The 17,089-nt window shown below is 41.2% G+C and overlaps 1 protein-coding gene across 3 annotated transcripts in view; it reads right to left on the bottom strand.

Annotated features, from left to right (window-relative positions):
* The window catches only part of PDZRN4 (PDZ domain containing ring finger 4), a gene marked incomplete at its 5' end in the record, with an annotated part of 229,183 nt that overhangs the window by 12,016 nt on the left and 200,078 nt on the right, over positions 1-17,089 (bottom strand). For all 3 annotated transcript variants that reach the window (XM_082239554.1, XM_082239556.1, XM_082239555.1), the window contains 3 exons: positions 103-204; positions 7,347-7,409; positions 9,703-9,801. In XM_082239554.1, coding sequence (XP_082095680.1) covers positions 103-204; positions 7,347-7,409; positions 9,703-9,801 — 264 coding nt within the window. The remainder of the gene's footprint in view (positions 1-102; positions 205-7,346; positions 7,410-9,702; positions 9,802-17,089) is intronic.

Genomic DNA, 17,089 nt, shown 5'->3' with positions numbered 1-17,089 from the left:
TGCGTTGTCATTTCCCCGCCAGCTGTTCATTATCTGCGGATGGCAGTGAATGTATGTGCCCTGCGAACCACCCTCATTCTCAATGCATCTATTTACTCTAACCTGCATCTCTGGTCTTGCTACCAGCAGCACAATTTTCTTGCATTCGTCGCTGGAGAGCAATGCCACTGCCTCCTCCCGGTTCTGGACATCTTGGCCATTTATCTATAAAACAAATGAAAGTGGCACATTAGTTTCCATTTCCACAGCGCAACACACAATATAGAGCAAATATCAGCTCATTTGTGGCAAATGTATGGACAATGAAGCTCACACAATGGGCTCATCTTCAGCCCCCTCAGTGGTAAGTGCCTTCACTCAATTATGCGCTTACTGTAAGAGCCATATCGATCGTTGAAGGATGGCGGACATCAGAGGAAGCAGTTATGTTCATAAATGTCCAACCTGCGCCCTGGCAACATACATCTAGCAACACAATTAACCAGCCCTTGACAGGTGACGTTCATCTTTCTCTGTTCAGAGTAATGGAAGTGTCAGTCTGAGATAATAGTGCTGGTGGAAGCAAGACTGGTAATACTACAGCTGAAATCAGTCATACTGGAAGCTTAGAGAGAGCCAATTAGAGGTCTACAGCATTATCTCTCACCAGGCAATACTTACAGGCCACTGCTGATTGCTGTTTCATTTAATCATTTGATATTTGTGTGTGCGCACCAACACACATGGATGGACACACACACACACTGGGTGCCACAATTCATACTAGAGGCTGAAAATCCCATACACCCTTACCAAGGAGAAAACCCCATGGAACACATTGGGACTTCTGAGCAATCATGTATGCTGTGCACACTTAAAAGTGAATCTACAGTTGTTGCTTTTCAACTTTCTAAGCACAACTTTGTGATAATGCCAAACAGTGGCCAGTGTTAACTATTTCTTAGTGGGTTTGGCAGCAAATCCAGGGACCAGATGAACAAAATACAAAACTGCTCATCTTTGAAATTCAAACCATTCTTCTTATGTGAGCATTAGCAGAGAAGATTGCAGTATCTTTATGCAGCGCAGCCAACCTTTCCCCATATCTTATCTTTCCATTTGCTTTCTTCACAAGCCTTTTTCAAGGTGTCTTCCCTCACATGAGTACTATCATGTGATGGGGATGGGTGGGCATAGTCCCCCTCCACTGCACCACTACTGCTATTCCCGCAGTCATCCAATGCGCAGAGGCAACAGTGACACACGCATAAAAGAGTAGAGCTAGGGAACATGCCACTTTGCTTCCAGATGTGCAGTGGTGATTATGGAGGGGGAAAGAATGTCTGAACAGAGTTACAGTCATGGCGGGGAGAAAAAGAAAAAAAATGCATGAAACATTTACGACATCTGAAACTGAAATTTGCAAATTTAATTTTGGATTAATCGGGAGGTGCCAATGTAGGGCTCTCCAGTTGTTCTTGGGCTGCAACCCCATCTTCCCTGACCACTGGACAAATTGACTGGGGCTGACAGAAGTTGGAATCGAACAACATATGGAAGGCAACATGTCAACTACCCCTGACCTGCATTAACGCATCAAACATAAAGTGGCTGGTTGTAAGAATAATTTTGGCCAAAATATATCTCTCATCTCAAAGCTCCAGGTGTTTGTATATGAAGTCACCTGTGTACATGAACTCTCAAGTCAGCATTACAATCTTCTGTTCAGTTCAGAGAAACTGAAGAACAAATCAGCAGCGTATGAAATTAAGAAGCTAATTGCCTTTTAATAACTCATAAATTTCTTGTATGAATGCTTTAAAATATATCGTATTTTTTCATGAATAAGATGCCCCCATGTATAAGATGCCCCCTATTTTTGGGGACTCAAAATTAAGAAAACACCTCTCAGCACTACCCATGTATAAGACGAGCCCCAATTTCAAACCTATTTTTTTGGTAAAATAAACCATAGTCTTATACACGGAAAAATACGGAAAATACATTTACTGCAACTTCCTTAAATATGTATAGATTCAAAGGAGTTAATGTATCTCAAAAGGGACCTCAATATTTTCGCTTTATGGTTGCAACCAAAATCTATGAAAAATGTTTTAGAAACAGTTTTAAATTTTGTTTTATATCTATTGTATATTGGCTAGGGGATATTTTAATAAGGTGATTAATAAATGGAATGCATAAATGAGCAAGTGAATAAATAAATAGATAGATAGGGATCTTCCCCCCACCTGCTGACTAGCTATGGAGGAGAGAGGCTCTTCTGTGCTTTCATTTTTTTCTCTCCCACGGATTAGCTATGACTTGCCTGCCATACTTCCTGAATTCCAGTATAATCATGAAAATGTTTAAAATCATTTACAGGATTGTAAAATGTGATGCTTGCTGCAGCTTTCAGTTATTTCGGTTCATTTGCCTCTTTTCTCCCTCCCCTGTTGCCGATGCCTGCATTCAGAAAATACTGCAAAAATGGAATCTTGATGCAGTTGTGCACAAGACTGCATGAGTAAGACGATCTTGGTGTGGCATTTCATCAACAAACAGAAATGAACATGGTGCATTTTGGAGGAACGCTGCACAAGAAGCCCCTAGGCAGATAGCACACTCTAACAATGACATTAAGTTTGCTTTCTTACAGTGTTTTACTACTGTGAATGTATCAGCAACATAGATGAGCAAGAGGACACAAATGAACTGGAGGAGGAAGGGCTGGCTCCAGATTCTTTTTTGTGGGGATGGAAGGGAAAGGCATCATGGGCAGTTTGCCACCAGTGGGCCACTGTAAGTGCCAACCATTCTCCACTACAGTTCCTTGGTCCTTCTTCTGTTGCATCTGCCAGCCTTGCCCATCCCTCAAAGCAGTGATGGTGTTGTAATGGGCCGTGAATTGAGCAGCTTCACTCGGCTCCTGGCCAGAGTTAGGAAATTCTGTAAGTGAGCATGCAGGAGAGTAGCAGGGCAGCAGTTTCAGGCATCATCAAAGGACTCCAATGGAAGTGGGCCCTAGCAAAGGACCCAGTATGCTGGGTACCGACACTATGCCTGGGAGGAACTGAAACCCCCACATGCACTGCACTATGAAAAAGTTGGAAAACAAAAATGGAACAATGGAAAATCCCAAGTATGTAAGTCCTCCTTTGACATAAGGCCACATAATTTGGAACTCTGGTATCCAAAGAGAAATTCAGATGGCAGATGTAGGAGGCTGCCTTCTACTACGGCAGGCTTTATGTCAGCTCAATATTGTCTGCACTGACTGCCAGTGGCTCTCCAGGGGGTCAGGCAGGGTTATCTCCAAGCTGTCCATGAAGATGCCAAGGATGGAACATGGGACGTTCTGCATGCAAAGCAGATGCTTTACTAGTGAATAGCCATTCCTCGAGGACATTTTGGAAGTGCCCATGACTCCAGTGGGTTGTGTACTACAGCCATAATCCTGTGAAATAACTACGTAAAAATCCAACAACTATATATTTCATCATGTTGGAATAGCTGCATAAGTGATTAGTAATGGCAGTTTATTTGGAAAATTAGACAAACACAAGGAAGCATTTCAGCATCCTGAGAAGAATTTGGCCTGCAGAATCCTGTCTTTTAAAAGAATTCTTTTCACATAAACCTTGTATAATAAAATTGTCAGATCCCCTTGCTCTGAGTTATCTCATCCATAAGAATGGGTACTGAGCCAGCACATTGTCCAATATGAAAGGAACCTCCTAACCACAACTCATTTTCCGTTAAACTTAATGATCAGACTCCAACTCGTATATCACATTGCCACACACATAGAAGCATAGAACCAGAGAACTGTAGAGTTGGAAAATATCTCCAAGGGTAATCTAGTCCACCCCCTGCAATGCAGGAATCTCAACTAAAGCATCCATGAGAGATGGTCATCCAACCTCTGCTTAAAAACCTCCAAGGAAGGAGAGCCCACTACCTTCCCAGGGAATCTGTTCCACTGTCAAACAACCCTTACTGTCAGAAAGTTCTTCTTGATGTTTAGTCAGAATTTCATTTCCTGTAACTTGAATCCATTGGTTCAGGTCCTACTCTCCAGAGAAGAAAACAAGCCTGTTCCATCTTCCATGTGACAGCCCTTTAGATATTTGAAGATGACTGTCATATCTCCTCTCATTCTCCTCTTTTCCAGGCTAAACATACCAAGTTCTCTCAACCGTTCCTCATAAGGCTTGCTTTCCAAACCCTTTATCATCATGGTTGCCTTCCTCTGCACATGTTCCAGCCTGTCAGTATCATCCTTAAATTGTAGTACTCTAGGTGTAGTCTGACCAAGGCAGAATAGAGTGGTATTGTTACTTCCCTTGATTGGGACACTATGCTATCTTAAATCCCAATTCTATCTTCTGCAGCATTAGCTATCCCTCCTAGTCTGGTGTCATCTGCAATTTTATATCATGGGTATCACAAATATTGGACATAATTCTTATGGATTAGTTAACAACATTGCAAAGAGAACACTGAACCGAAATAAGAAATGATGTTTTATATGACATGGTCCAATTTTATTGAGTATATGCAATCTATTGAACATGGCTTCTGTCTATCAGCTTCTCATGGGGCACTGTGGAGAATTCTTAGAACTGCTAGCATATTGGCAAAGCTAAGTAGGGTCCACTATGATTTAAATTTGCACATATTTTTGTATACCACTTAGCAAGTTTTTCAAATATTAAGCAGTTCAGAAATGGTTTAAAATATAAATAAGTAATATTTTCTTAAACCAGAACAACCTGCCTTTGACTGGAGCAGAAATGGGCTACCTAAGCATCAGGTGTTTTTTTTTGCTTTTATCACAGTGTACACAGAACTAAAAATGCCCATAACATCAAATTTTGTTCTTTTTTATCATTTTCAAAAAACAGTTCAGTGTTCAGATCTGTTACATGGCCCATTACTTTTTAGTCCCTCTCTGCAAATTCATATCAGTCCAACATCTAGTCAAAGTAAGGTAATGCAATATGAGTATTCCCTCCCTTCCCCCCATCATATGATGTGTGCACTGCAAAAAAAGAAAATAAAAAAACATATCCCCCACTATACAAAGAAATAAAATAATATATCCTTGCAGAAGCCCTCACACTGAAACACGACTTATTATATGCCTGCAAAGCAAGGACTGTTTTAGCCAGGCAGCTTGTACTGTAGATCCTATTGTGTTCTAGAGATTTGTTTGATTCTCAGAACTGATAGCAGAGTAAGAAATAAAGCTATGTTTCCCAGCAAAGATGTTTCCTGAGGAAATGAAAGACCTGATGGGATAGAATCAGATTGATCTTGTAACATCCAGCAGGCTCTCAGGAAGGCTGAATTAATGCCTAGCAGTTGCAGGGTTGTTTGTACAAAAGCAACTTGCTACTATCAACAAGTATCACCAGACAACAAAAGGAAAACTGCACAAATTGCATAAAAGGGATAATTGGTTCGTGCACGTGTGAGCTTGCTTCAGTCCCCGTGCTGGGGAAGCAGCAGCCATGGACAGGAATGAAAGTGTTAGGTTACTAGGGAAGGGATGCTTGATTTCATATTTTTGGCAACAGATGCTGCCACTAACATGTATTACAGGCCCCACCCCTGTCTACTTTCCATCTTCTAATGTTGTTATGCATTGGCTGAACACAGCAATGCCATGATGGGCATTTTCTTCAGAATTTTCACTGGGCTTGAAAAAGGCTTGCTGGGAAGAAATGTGGTCTTAAGTTTCTGTTCTGTGGAGTATGGTAGGAGCTCTTCCAGGCTTTTCCTGGGCCTCCATAGTTTCTATTAAAAATGTATTTTTTACCCAGAAAGCCCTGGCAACATGAGTCCACGGTGCCCGGCTCTTCCTTCCTTCTCCTCCCTCCTCTGAAGCACTTCTCTCCCTTGTATGCTCCCTTCTCTGAGCATCCATTAGCCCCAGAACCAGTGCTGTGGCTTACTCAGTCAGCCATCATGTGCCAATGTCACCACCAGGAGATGGCAGCTAAAAATGAATAGAATGGCTTCCACTGCCATTCTATTTATATTGTTATACTTTTTTTGGGGGGGGGGGAATAACCCCTCCTAAACTCAAGAAATTAATGAATGTCAGAATCTAGCTAATATTAGGGATATGAATAGAAAAAACATGTTGCAGAAGTGCACCAGCCAGGCAAGCAATCCCTGGGGCTGGCTTCTGCAAACCTGCCTGACCAGGGTAAAGGTAAAGGGACCCCTGACCATTAGGTCCAGTCGTGGCTGCCTCTGGGGTTGTGGTGCTCATCTCGCTTTATTGGCTGAGGGAGCCAGTGTACAGCTGCCGGGTCATGTGGCCAGCATGACTAAGCCGCTTCTGGTGAACCAGAGCAGTGCACGGAAACGCTATTTACCTTCCCGCCGGAGCGGTACCTATTTATCTACTTGCACTTTGACGTGCTTTCGAACTGCTAGGTTGGCAGGAGCAGGGACTGAGCAACGGGAGCTCACCCCGTCGCAGGGATTCGAACCGCCAACCTTCTGATCGGCAAGTACTAGGCTCTGTGGTTTAACCCACAGGCGTCCCTCTCCTGACCAGGGTAGTTAAGAGGAAAGCCATTAAGAGACAAAGGTGCTGATTGCTGGTCATTATCACATCATAGAAAGGGTCTCAGGTCTGTGAAAAACAGGGGTTGCCAAGGTGACGGAGGGGTATGAGGTGACCGGGGAAAGTGTAATTTTACAGAAGGCCTGGATTTTTGGTGAGAGGTGTGCTGGGAAGAAGGAGGAGGACAAAGTCTAGTCCTCTAGGAGCTCCTGGTGAAGCCAGACCTCCATGTGGGGACTGGAGGTCAGAACCATATTGGAGGAGAGACTGTACCACGACACCTGGAGCCATGACTGACTGACGAGAGGGGCAATGAGAGACACTATTGGGGTATAATGTTCTGTACCCCCTCCATTGCAGACTTCCAGGTGTAAATATGTGTTAATGAACCATATTTCTTAAAGGCACTATCCTCCCAGGCACCCCAATCTTCACAACAGAGACACAGTCCTGGGGGAGTGCCTGGAACCCCCTGGAATCTTGCACTGCTCATGAAGATTGGGGTGGCGTGATACAATATTTATAGACTGCATTAATCAATAACAAAACCTATAAGCAGTTAACATAAACCATTGTAAAATATGCATAAGAAAATAGCAATAAAATAAATATTTGAAAACAAGAAGATAAAACAGAAAAAGATAAAACCAGCTGTCGTAAAACAAATACTAAAATCACATATTTGGGTGTACCTTAACAAGAATTTGCCTGCCTAATATTCTACAGAAACAATGGACTGTACATTTTTGAAGAACCGTAGTGAGAAAGCATGCTCACAGTTACTTACTTGCAAAATTCTATCTCCTTCCCGGATCCGTCCATCTCGGGCAGCGATACTGTTTGGATCAACCTACATGAGGCGGAAATGCCATAGTTAGTTCTAAAATAAGTTTGCATTTAACATATGTTTAAGGCGCGGTGGGGATAGACAAGTAAACCAAATCACTATTAGCGGAACCCTAGATGTGGGGAAATGAGAGGAGTTGGAGCTTGATAATGCTCAGGAGAGACTGGGTGTGTTAAAAAGTTCATACCCTTTATAAAATGTTTTGCATGGCCACTTTACCTATCAAGCTAGACTTCTGAGTCCTTATATCACAAAGAAAAATAAGAAGAAAAGCCATTACAATATATGATTAACCTTTCTTCAACACTGATACAATATACTAAATGGTTGGTTTACGTAGTTAAATTTTGCTTTAGCCTAAATATATCTTGAAGGCTCCATTAAAGGTTTATCAGAGTCGCAAAACTGTTCCTTGACTAATGGCCACCTTTTCCTTGATGGCAATCTGAAGCCATTTATTTTTCCTTGCCATGCTAAGAGTCATTTTTTGCAGCAAAGCCTCTCTAAGCACTCGGCTTGCAAGTTACATCTTATAAAGATGACAATACCTCACACTCCCAAACAGGTGTTATTTTCATATTGTGTGTTGTTGGAGAGAAAATGTTGTGGAAATATTTCATCTGGTATGAAAAGAGAGCAATTGCAGCCACTCAAATGAAGGGAAAGGCAGAATGGTTTAAAACAGAGCTAAGGAGAGCACTTTTTAAAATTCAAAGACAGATAAAACCAGCAGAACTCTTTTTAATCTTTGCAAACTAGTAAGAAACCTATACTGTAGGCTTCTCAGTTACCTAACTGACCTCAGCTGCTGAAGTATGATGGGATCTTTATGGGCTTCAAAAACAACCAGAAGTTTTTAATACTATCAGTACTAAAGGCCTAGGGACGGATAGGTCTGTACACCAATTTTAGGAAACAAGCTAAAAATGGGAGTAAATAAAGATATAAAAGCACCGTCCAGCAGTTAGGCTGCATTTGTAAATATTGTAAATATTTTATATTTTTATTTGTTATAGTTATACATCACTCTTCCTCCGGGGATCTCCAAGCAGCCTGCATACATTCTACAGGTAGCAATCTTGACCCTTGTCAGGACCAAACCCTCATGGTTTCAACATATGAACTGAATGTGCCTTCGGACCAAATATTTTCGCCAGATATAGATTACAGATCTAACTTCAAAACAGTAATTTCTACTCCTTGGGAAAGGGGAAGGGGCAGTGCCTGGGAGGGGGGAGATCTGGTTCTTGGGGAAAAAAGTCCTAGATTTCATTGAAGCACATTTCTTGGAGCTCTCTGATGTTCTGCAGCTCTGAACTACTTGGCGAGGTGTCCAATCATGGTCCATAGGCTTCTGGGTGGCAGGAGAAATACAACTTCTGACTAAAATGAATGTCCCCCCCCCAAAAAAAATAAAGAATAAAAAATTCGCCAATTGTTCTAAAGAACTCTAATGAGATAAGAGACAGAGAGTCCTTGTTAACTAAGGTATGCACTTGAGTAAGTACTTCAGGAAGGATGCTGAAAGGCAGGAAATAAACAGGAAATGCTCCAAGACAGCATGAATGTAGAAGTTAGAGACACAGAGGAAGCATAAAAAGAATGCATATGGCAAGGCAATTTTATTGTAGTGCAATAAAAAAAAAATATTGATTGGAATGGCACCAGTGGACAGAGTCAACAATTTTGTATAGGGGTAGTTCATGTAAATGGTATGGACCATAAAAACAAGCAAAAGCAAGCAAGCAAGCAAGCAAGCAAGCAGAAGTTTGGTGAATCTCGTAAACTCTGTAAGTATGGCATATGGCAGAATTATTGTTTTAATTTGTGGAATGGAGCCAGTCTCTTCCTAGTAATCACAGCTACTCGGGTTCTGGAGTGAGATTAAAGGGAATAAATCCCATAAACTTCAAGGAGTAAGAAAAGGATCATCAGGCAAGTCAGAAAGCCGAGGGAATAAACTCTGGAATGAAGGGGCAAGTGGGAGGCAGGCAGAAAAAGTTGTCAAGGAGCTGCAGGTTCTCTCAAAGAGCCCAGTTAACAGTACTAAGACAATGTTTCACCTAACTTTTAAAGCAACATTCTGACTTTTCAGGCAATTCGCTTCATGGTAATGTTGCATTTGACACATTTACGTTAAACAAACTTGCCTGCAATGACAATTATATTACTTGGGCGGCATAGTTTAGGCAGTTTGCTAACAGTTTACATTGGAAAATTGTCAGAATTCTGCTAGTCAGGCTACAGAAATGCTTATTTCTATTTCCCCTTTACCACCCCCCTCACAGAACTTTACCTCACTGATATAAATTCCTGTGTCTTCCTCGTCATCCGTGCGGTAGCAGACAGTCAAGCCCAGCTTTTCCTGGCTGCTAACACGACAAAGTTCAACTTCCTGCACAAAAAAATAAAAAATGCAGCACAGCGAGGTGGTTATTTTGAGACTAAAGTCTGTTGCGGATACAATACTTTACATTGCTCTATAAGGGCGTACAAAGTCTCCAATCACCTTACCCCAATTACTTGATTCAGGATCGAATACTTCTGGTAGTAGTGAAAGCTATTTTCATTTATTATTGCCCTGCTCCAATTTTCACAGTAAAAGCATTCTTTCCCCAAATAAACTAAAGTGGGAAGCCATTAAGCAAAATTTGGCATGCCTTCAGGGGTGCCAAAATCAAGAACGAGAGGCTGACAATATATCACACAGTCATTTTACTTCTGTCAAGCCAACTATTGATTTATGGGTCAGGGGAAAGACAAAGTATTCATCCATCAATCAGTCAATCTCATATGATTGTCAGCCTTCCATCAGCCACATAAACCATAAACCAGAATCAGAGTTACCTGCCAAATCACATAAAGAAAACAGTCTATTCTTAGGTCCAATATAAATAATAAATAATAATTGGCAACTTAATTCATTTCATGTGGTAGGTTTGTCCCTGAAGTTACAAGATATTAGAGTTCCTTGGCTATTAAATTATTCACAAAAACATTTAACACACTTAATGAACATGAAGTTAGAAGATACCTATAACCGAATGTAAACTAGGAATATAGGCAGTTGCTTTATACTGAGCCAGACCATTGGTCCATCCTGCACTGACTTGTAACAGTTTTCTAGGGTTTCAGGCAAGGGACATTCCCAGCCCCACCGGGAGATGCCAGAGACTGAACCTTCTGCATGCAAATCATATGCTGTGGCACTGAATAACCAGCCTTCCCCTGACTGCACCAGTGTTTTGAACTTAAGGTAGGCAAGTTGACCCCTCATGTCATCCTACACCAACTTTGTGCCTCCCTGAGTTTGGCCTACAACGCCCATCACCATCAACCAGCACAACCTGATGGAAGCTGTAGTCTAAATTTTAGACTACAACTTCCATCAGGTTGTGCTGGTTGGTGGTGAAGGGCATTGTAGGCCAAACTCAAGAAGGCACAAAGTGGATGAAGGTTGCCCTACAGAAAGCCTATGTGTATGAGTGTCTCAACAGAGATGCTGTCAGACAATTCATTACAAGACATTCCTTTATACACACACACACACACACACACACACACACACAATTTTATTTGTATGCTGCTTTTCCACTGTTTAAACCATGCTCAAGGCAACCTACGACATGAACGAAACACATAATTACAATATAACAAAAGTAGTCATAAACAAGAAATAAAACATTACAAATACACAATCAAACTGAGCAAGTTCCACGTATAAGATAACAAGATCTAAAATAAAGATACCAAAAAACCCACAAAAGAAACAACCCTCCCTGAAGCAAAACACCCCAGCTCAAGAGACTGTTCAGCAGCACCGGGTTTTGCAGCTGGAGTCCGTCAGGGCCCTGCCCTCGCAGGCCAGGTGGCAGTACCAGATGCCACTAAGCTTTTTGTGGGGCAGGGGGTGAGGGAAAGGGGAGAGCCAATTCAGTTCACAGAATGATTTAGGTATCACAAAAGTAAGAAACTATCCAATATGTTTCACAGCTCACCTACTTTTTCCTTCCAATGCACTGTCTACTCTGAACACTTGGTAGTTGTTGTTTTTTTGCAATTGTTTATGTGTGGGTGTAAGTATGTAAAAGTGTACAGTGGTACCTTGGTTCTCAAACGCCTTGGTACTCAAACAACTTGGAACCCAAACAATGCAAACCTGGAAGTAAGTCTTCTGGTTTATGAACTTTTTTTGGAAGCTGAACATGCTCCGTTTTGAGTGTTACGCTTCCGATCTGAGTGCCACACTTCCATTTTAAGTGTTACGCTGAGGTCTGTCTGTTTTTGCTGTTTATTTTGTGTTTTTGTTTTTGCAGCTCTTTTTTCGTGACTGTGGAACTCAGTTCAGCTATTGATTGCTTGTTTTTGTGACTGCAGCGCATTGTTTACTGTTTTCATTTTATGGATCAATGATTTCGTTAGATAGTAAAATTCATGTTAAATTGCTGTTTTAGGAGTTGTTTTTAAAAGTCTGGAATGGATTAATCCATTTTGCATTACTTTCTATGGGAAAGTGTGCCTTGGTTTTGGAATGCTTTGGTTTTGGAACGGACTTCCGGAGCGGATTAAGTTTGAGAAGCAAGGTACCACTGTACGTGAATAGTGTCTTCCACAGATGGGAAGATGTGAAAATAAAAATACAGCACACTACCACCTTTTCTCAGAAAACACACCCCACACTCCTGTGCTTCGATGTGTTTGCTATTTAACCTCCTCCTTCTTAAAGTACTAGCTATATAGCCCACTCTTCCTCCCTGGAGTTCAGAGGTCAGAATGCTATACATGGAGTTATTCTATTGTATCTTCACATAAACAAAAGAAGGTAGGTTAAGATAAATTATAGTGGCTTCCCCCCACATTACAGCTAGGCAGGGATGCGCCTGATGTTGTTCCTTTAAAAAGGGAAAGGATCCCTGACAGTTAGGTCCAGTTGCGAACGACTCTGTGGTTGCAGTGCTCATCTCGCTTTACTGGCTGAGGGAGCTGACGTTTGTCCACAGACAGTTTTTCCGGGTCATGTGGCCAGCATGACTAAGCCCCAAAACAATAGCAGCACACGGAAATGCTGTTTACCTTCCCACTGGAGCGGTACCTATTTATCTACTTGCACTTTGACATGCTTTTGAACTGCTAGGTGGGCAGGAGCTGGGACCAACCAATGGGAGCTCACCCCGTCATGGGGATTCAAACCTGCCGAACTTCCGATCGGCAAGCCCAAGGCTCAGTGGTTTAGACCACAGCACCACCTGCGTCCCGTTGTTGTTCCTTTACCAGCACACTATTCAAAAATACCACATTGGTCCTTATCTTTTCTAGGGCTGGGTTCAAGAATATGACTTTCTGCATTTATAAACGTAGTTCCGTGAATATAATGTTCTCAGTATTTTGCCACAGAAATGACCTTTTAGAACAATTAATTAAATGACAATGACTCATACTGTGAAGGATGAGAAACTAGGTAAAGGTCATCTTTTCCTTCTGAGTTGGAAAAGTGCGTTCAGCAGAAGAGGTTATACTCTCAAAGGATAGGAGAAGAGGTTAAATTGCTCATCCTCCAGGGTGATGGAATAGTGGGCTGGGGACTATAACCTTCCATTACCAGGTTAAAAGTCGTTATTCCCTCCAGCAACTAGGTTAATACTGCAATTTCTTCAGGTGATAGAAGAGTAGGCTGTAAATGTCACCCACTGTGTTAAAACTTTTCTTTGACTTACTCCCTGGAAGAAAGAAAGAAAAGATTTACTCCTTGAAAGAAAATGGTTTAAGTGCAATTGTTTGGGATTCTGCAAAAGTTTGCTAGAGAGCCACTATAGGAATCTTTAACCTGTATGTGAACGTATATATGTTAAAAGTCATAATTTTCACACAGAGAGCAAATCACTAGTTATAAAATTATTGCAGAGTTTTCCTTGGTTGGAAAAAACAAACCAACACACACATATCTCTATTTTAAAACTGAACTGCTCTCAATTGACCCATTACCTTAATTTTCTGATTGGGATTTGGCTTAGGAACAGGATTCGCCACACTAATTTAGTCCTTTTGCTCTGTGTTTCAAACAAAGTAAGGATAGACATATGGGGAACTATTTATGTGGCTTGATATAGACTCTGATTAGATTGAAAATACCCGGAAATATGTAGGTAATAAATAAATACCGGAAAACACCCATTAGTGCATTGGAAGGATGTTAACTGAAAACCAATAATGAGCTTTACTTGTGCTTCTAAGAAATGGAGACAAAAGAACATCTGCATTATTTTTGTCTTGCCCTTATCAGAGCTAAATCTTTAGAGTATATTTTGTGGGAAATATCTTTATGACCTCTGCTTCTCAGATTTGTTCATTTGCTAACTTATGAGATGTCAATGGACACGATACACATATTTTCACACCTATTTTCCCACAGTCACAAAAGCTAGAATCTTGCTTGTAAGAAAAGAACACTAGCATTGATGCTGAATTCCGCATGCGGTGCAAAAATTCGTGCTTTCTTTCCTTCACCTTCTTCGCTTGTGCAGATCAAGGAATATACATGCAGCAATGCTGAATCCTATCTCTTCAGTTCCACCATGGTTGCCCATCACTATTCTGTGCATGTGAAATGCATTAAATTCAGCCCCATTGTATTTGCAGTAAACTAAAATATTCATTTCAGTCAATTAGCAGACACGGGATGTCTCTTGTTTTCATAAATATTCTTCCCTATGGCAAATGGAAGGCCCACACATGTCAATGCCATTATGTATAATACATGGAGTTTGAGACTGCAAGACGCCCAAGAAAGTATTGTCACAACAAACTACCCTATCCTTTCAGAACTACTGTCTCTACTAAAGCACCAAGTCAATTTCCTTTATGTATTAATAGTTAGGAAACATAAACATAACAGATGGCTACAGCAGAAGATTCGGTGGGGAGGGGGGGACCTGTTGGGGGAAGAAACACCTTCTCTCTGCCTTCAAACTAACTAGGTTGCTGGGGCAAGAATTGTAGCACCATTATTACTGTTGCTACTACCACAATTTGCAAGAGTTTGAAGTGGTACAAATGGATTTCCTACCACAGTTATATGCAGCTTTAGCTAATACAAGCAGTGGCTATCTAATCAGGCTTCCTGCAAAAGTTACTCATGTCACTCTTCATATAGTACTAAATATATGGATTTCATAACAAATGACAATCTGTATCCACCCCCCCCCCGGATGTTCCCAACTACAACAGCCATTATCCCTAACTGTAGGATGTGCTGGTTGGGCTGATGGGAAGTCGTGGCAACCACATCTGAAGGGCATCGGGTTGGAGAAGGTCTAGACACTGAAAACAGTAACATGAAGTGGCTCTTATTTCGTAATAGACATGCATAGGAATGTGCTGTAAGTCCCACCGAGTCCAATGGGGCTTATTCACAGGCAAGACAGTTTTAATGGGGGGCAGCAGGGATAAAGCATTTTTTTGGAAATGTTTCAAAAGCTACATATTATGATTCTGCCACAGTATATGTATGAAGAATTATTATACTGATGCAAATACAAGTAACCAATGTCAGACTCTACACAGAGTTATGCCAAGGTTCCATTTCTTTCCTTAATCAAGAATCATGCTTATATTTCCAAATTTCTTATATGTTTAGTTAAGTTTATGAACCCTGACCTCCACTCCTTTCTAAAAGCAGCACTGAACTCCTATTCCTTAGACATTTTCATTTTGGGAGGTAATGAACATCTTAGGATTTTATCAGCATCCATTCCAGTTACCCCTTGAGCTTTTCTAGTTTGCAGAATTTACAGCCTATCGTGCCAAAATGTCTACAGAGAATTGGCAAAGTTCAAGATTTCTCTTTTAAAGCCACTGAAATTCTTCACTTGTGAAAACAACTTAACGTAATAGTCCTCCTTTCCCTCTCCAACGTTCCCAGAGTGTTATGATATGCAGATTTCACATCAGCAATGCATCTGCGGCTATTTGGATGGAAATAGAAAAGCTATGGAGCAAGACAACCTCAATGTAAACAAGCTGGAGCTGCTGGCAGTTGTGCATTTAACAAAATAAAATTGCATTCCCCACTGTATTTCCACTTATCAATTTTGACAGAAGACCGTTCTGGCTTCTCATATACAGAATTGAAAAGGACAAATCGCACTGGATGCCAATTTCCCCCAGAATTGATTTGGTTGTTATCTTACCAAAAAGAAGTGGAGAGTTATCTCTATTTCACATGGTGCAGGTAAGACAAAGATCCAGGGATTTCTCCCTTCATAGTATATGTACCTTTTAATCCCCAACTCCCAATGCTTGTCTCATTGAATTTTCAGTGTCTCAGTGATTCCAGCAAGCAATTTCTCAGACATCTTTATCCTGTTTTCAAACTCAGGTTACCAAGGTGGGGATATAGCAAAAGTAGAAGGAGCAGGAAACCCAAACCCCCATTCATTCCTGGCCACTGAAATAATGAACCAGACCGAGGCAGTCTTCAGTCAGTGTTGCCAAGGGATGCATAATGCTGTTCTGTAAGCTGGAAGGGCCTTCAGAGAAGTGAGTGGGGCTAATACTGATATGGGATTGTTGAACTGTGTATTAATAAAAATCCTGGAAAGATAATGTAAGTCTGGCTTTTTTGTGTCAACTAAGAAATCTCCAAGGTCGCTTGAGATGCTTAAAAGAGCACTAAAGTAAGTTGAGTAACAGAGAAGGGAATGAGCCAAACACAGCTGGTCTCTCAACAGAGCAGATGGAGCAGCTCTGCAATCCCATCTCTTCCTTCTGCATCTATATACTTTTTCAGCATACTTAAGTCTTGAGCTTACACTGTCTCTGCAGATTCTTCGGGGAGTATGCCTCATAAGTAAGCCAAAGAGGAAGAAACAATTTATTAAGGATTAAAGACTTCCTGGCTGCAGAAATCTCAGCAGCTGTCAGCACACCCTTCAGTAAGTTGCAACTACTGTAACTACTTCAGAATCTTCTCTGTTTACCAGCTGCGCATTTCCAAACCCTTGCTGGAAAATGACGTCTTGATCAAAGCACTGTTTTCTTCACAAAATAAGATGCTTCGGTTTATTAGGAGGATGTTTAAGCTCCCTCAAGAATGATGGGTCCTCTAATTTTGACTAATATAAAACCAGCTTTTCTTTTCATACGTCACAGTTTCTACAAGCAAGAGGCGAGCCCCAGCTGATGTCAAGAACAGTTCTGCTGGATGAGGCAAATATCCATCTCACCCAGCACTAATTCTCACACTGGCTAACCTGATGCCTCCAGGAAGCCCACAAGTGTGAGTTCAGCATTGTATTTTAATATTTTTTTGGAAGCTGCCCAGAGTGGCTGGGGAAACCCGTCCATTATTATTATTATTATTATTATTATTATTATTATTATTATTATTATTACATCAGAGCAAGAAGGCAAACCCACAAGTAAAGAAACTCAATAAACAACAATAGCAAGTGTGATGGTAGAAAACCAGCAGCAGTCTGGAGCTACCCAGTGTATTGTTCAGAATGGCACATGTATACTACTGTCTCCTGGATGGAAGTTGTGGATATGTGCTTGGTGCACACATCCAGGGGGACATGATAGCCACCTGATAGCTTGGTGCCATTCTAGAGGCCAGAACACCATAAGGGAAAACACCTGTTTCAGAAACATTTGGGGAAAGTTGTCATGCACAGGTGTTTATATGC

This window comes from Podarcis vaucheri, assembly GCF_965113315.1.
Source record: "Podarcis vaucheri genome assembly, chromosome: 10".
NCBI lineage: Eukaryota > Metazoa > Chordata > Lepidosauria > Squamata > Lacertidae > Podarcis > Podarcis vaucheri.
Note: the sequence above shows the minus strand (reverse complement) of the source record. Positions and strands in the feature narration are given on the sequence as shown.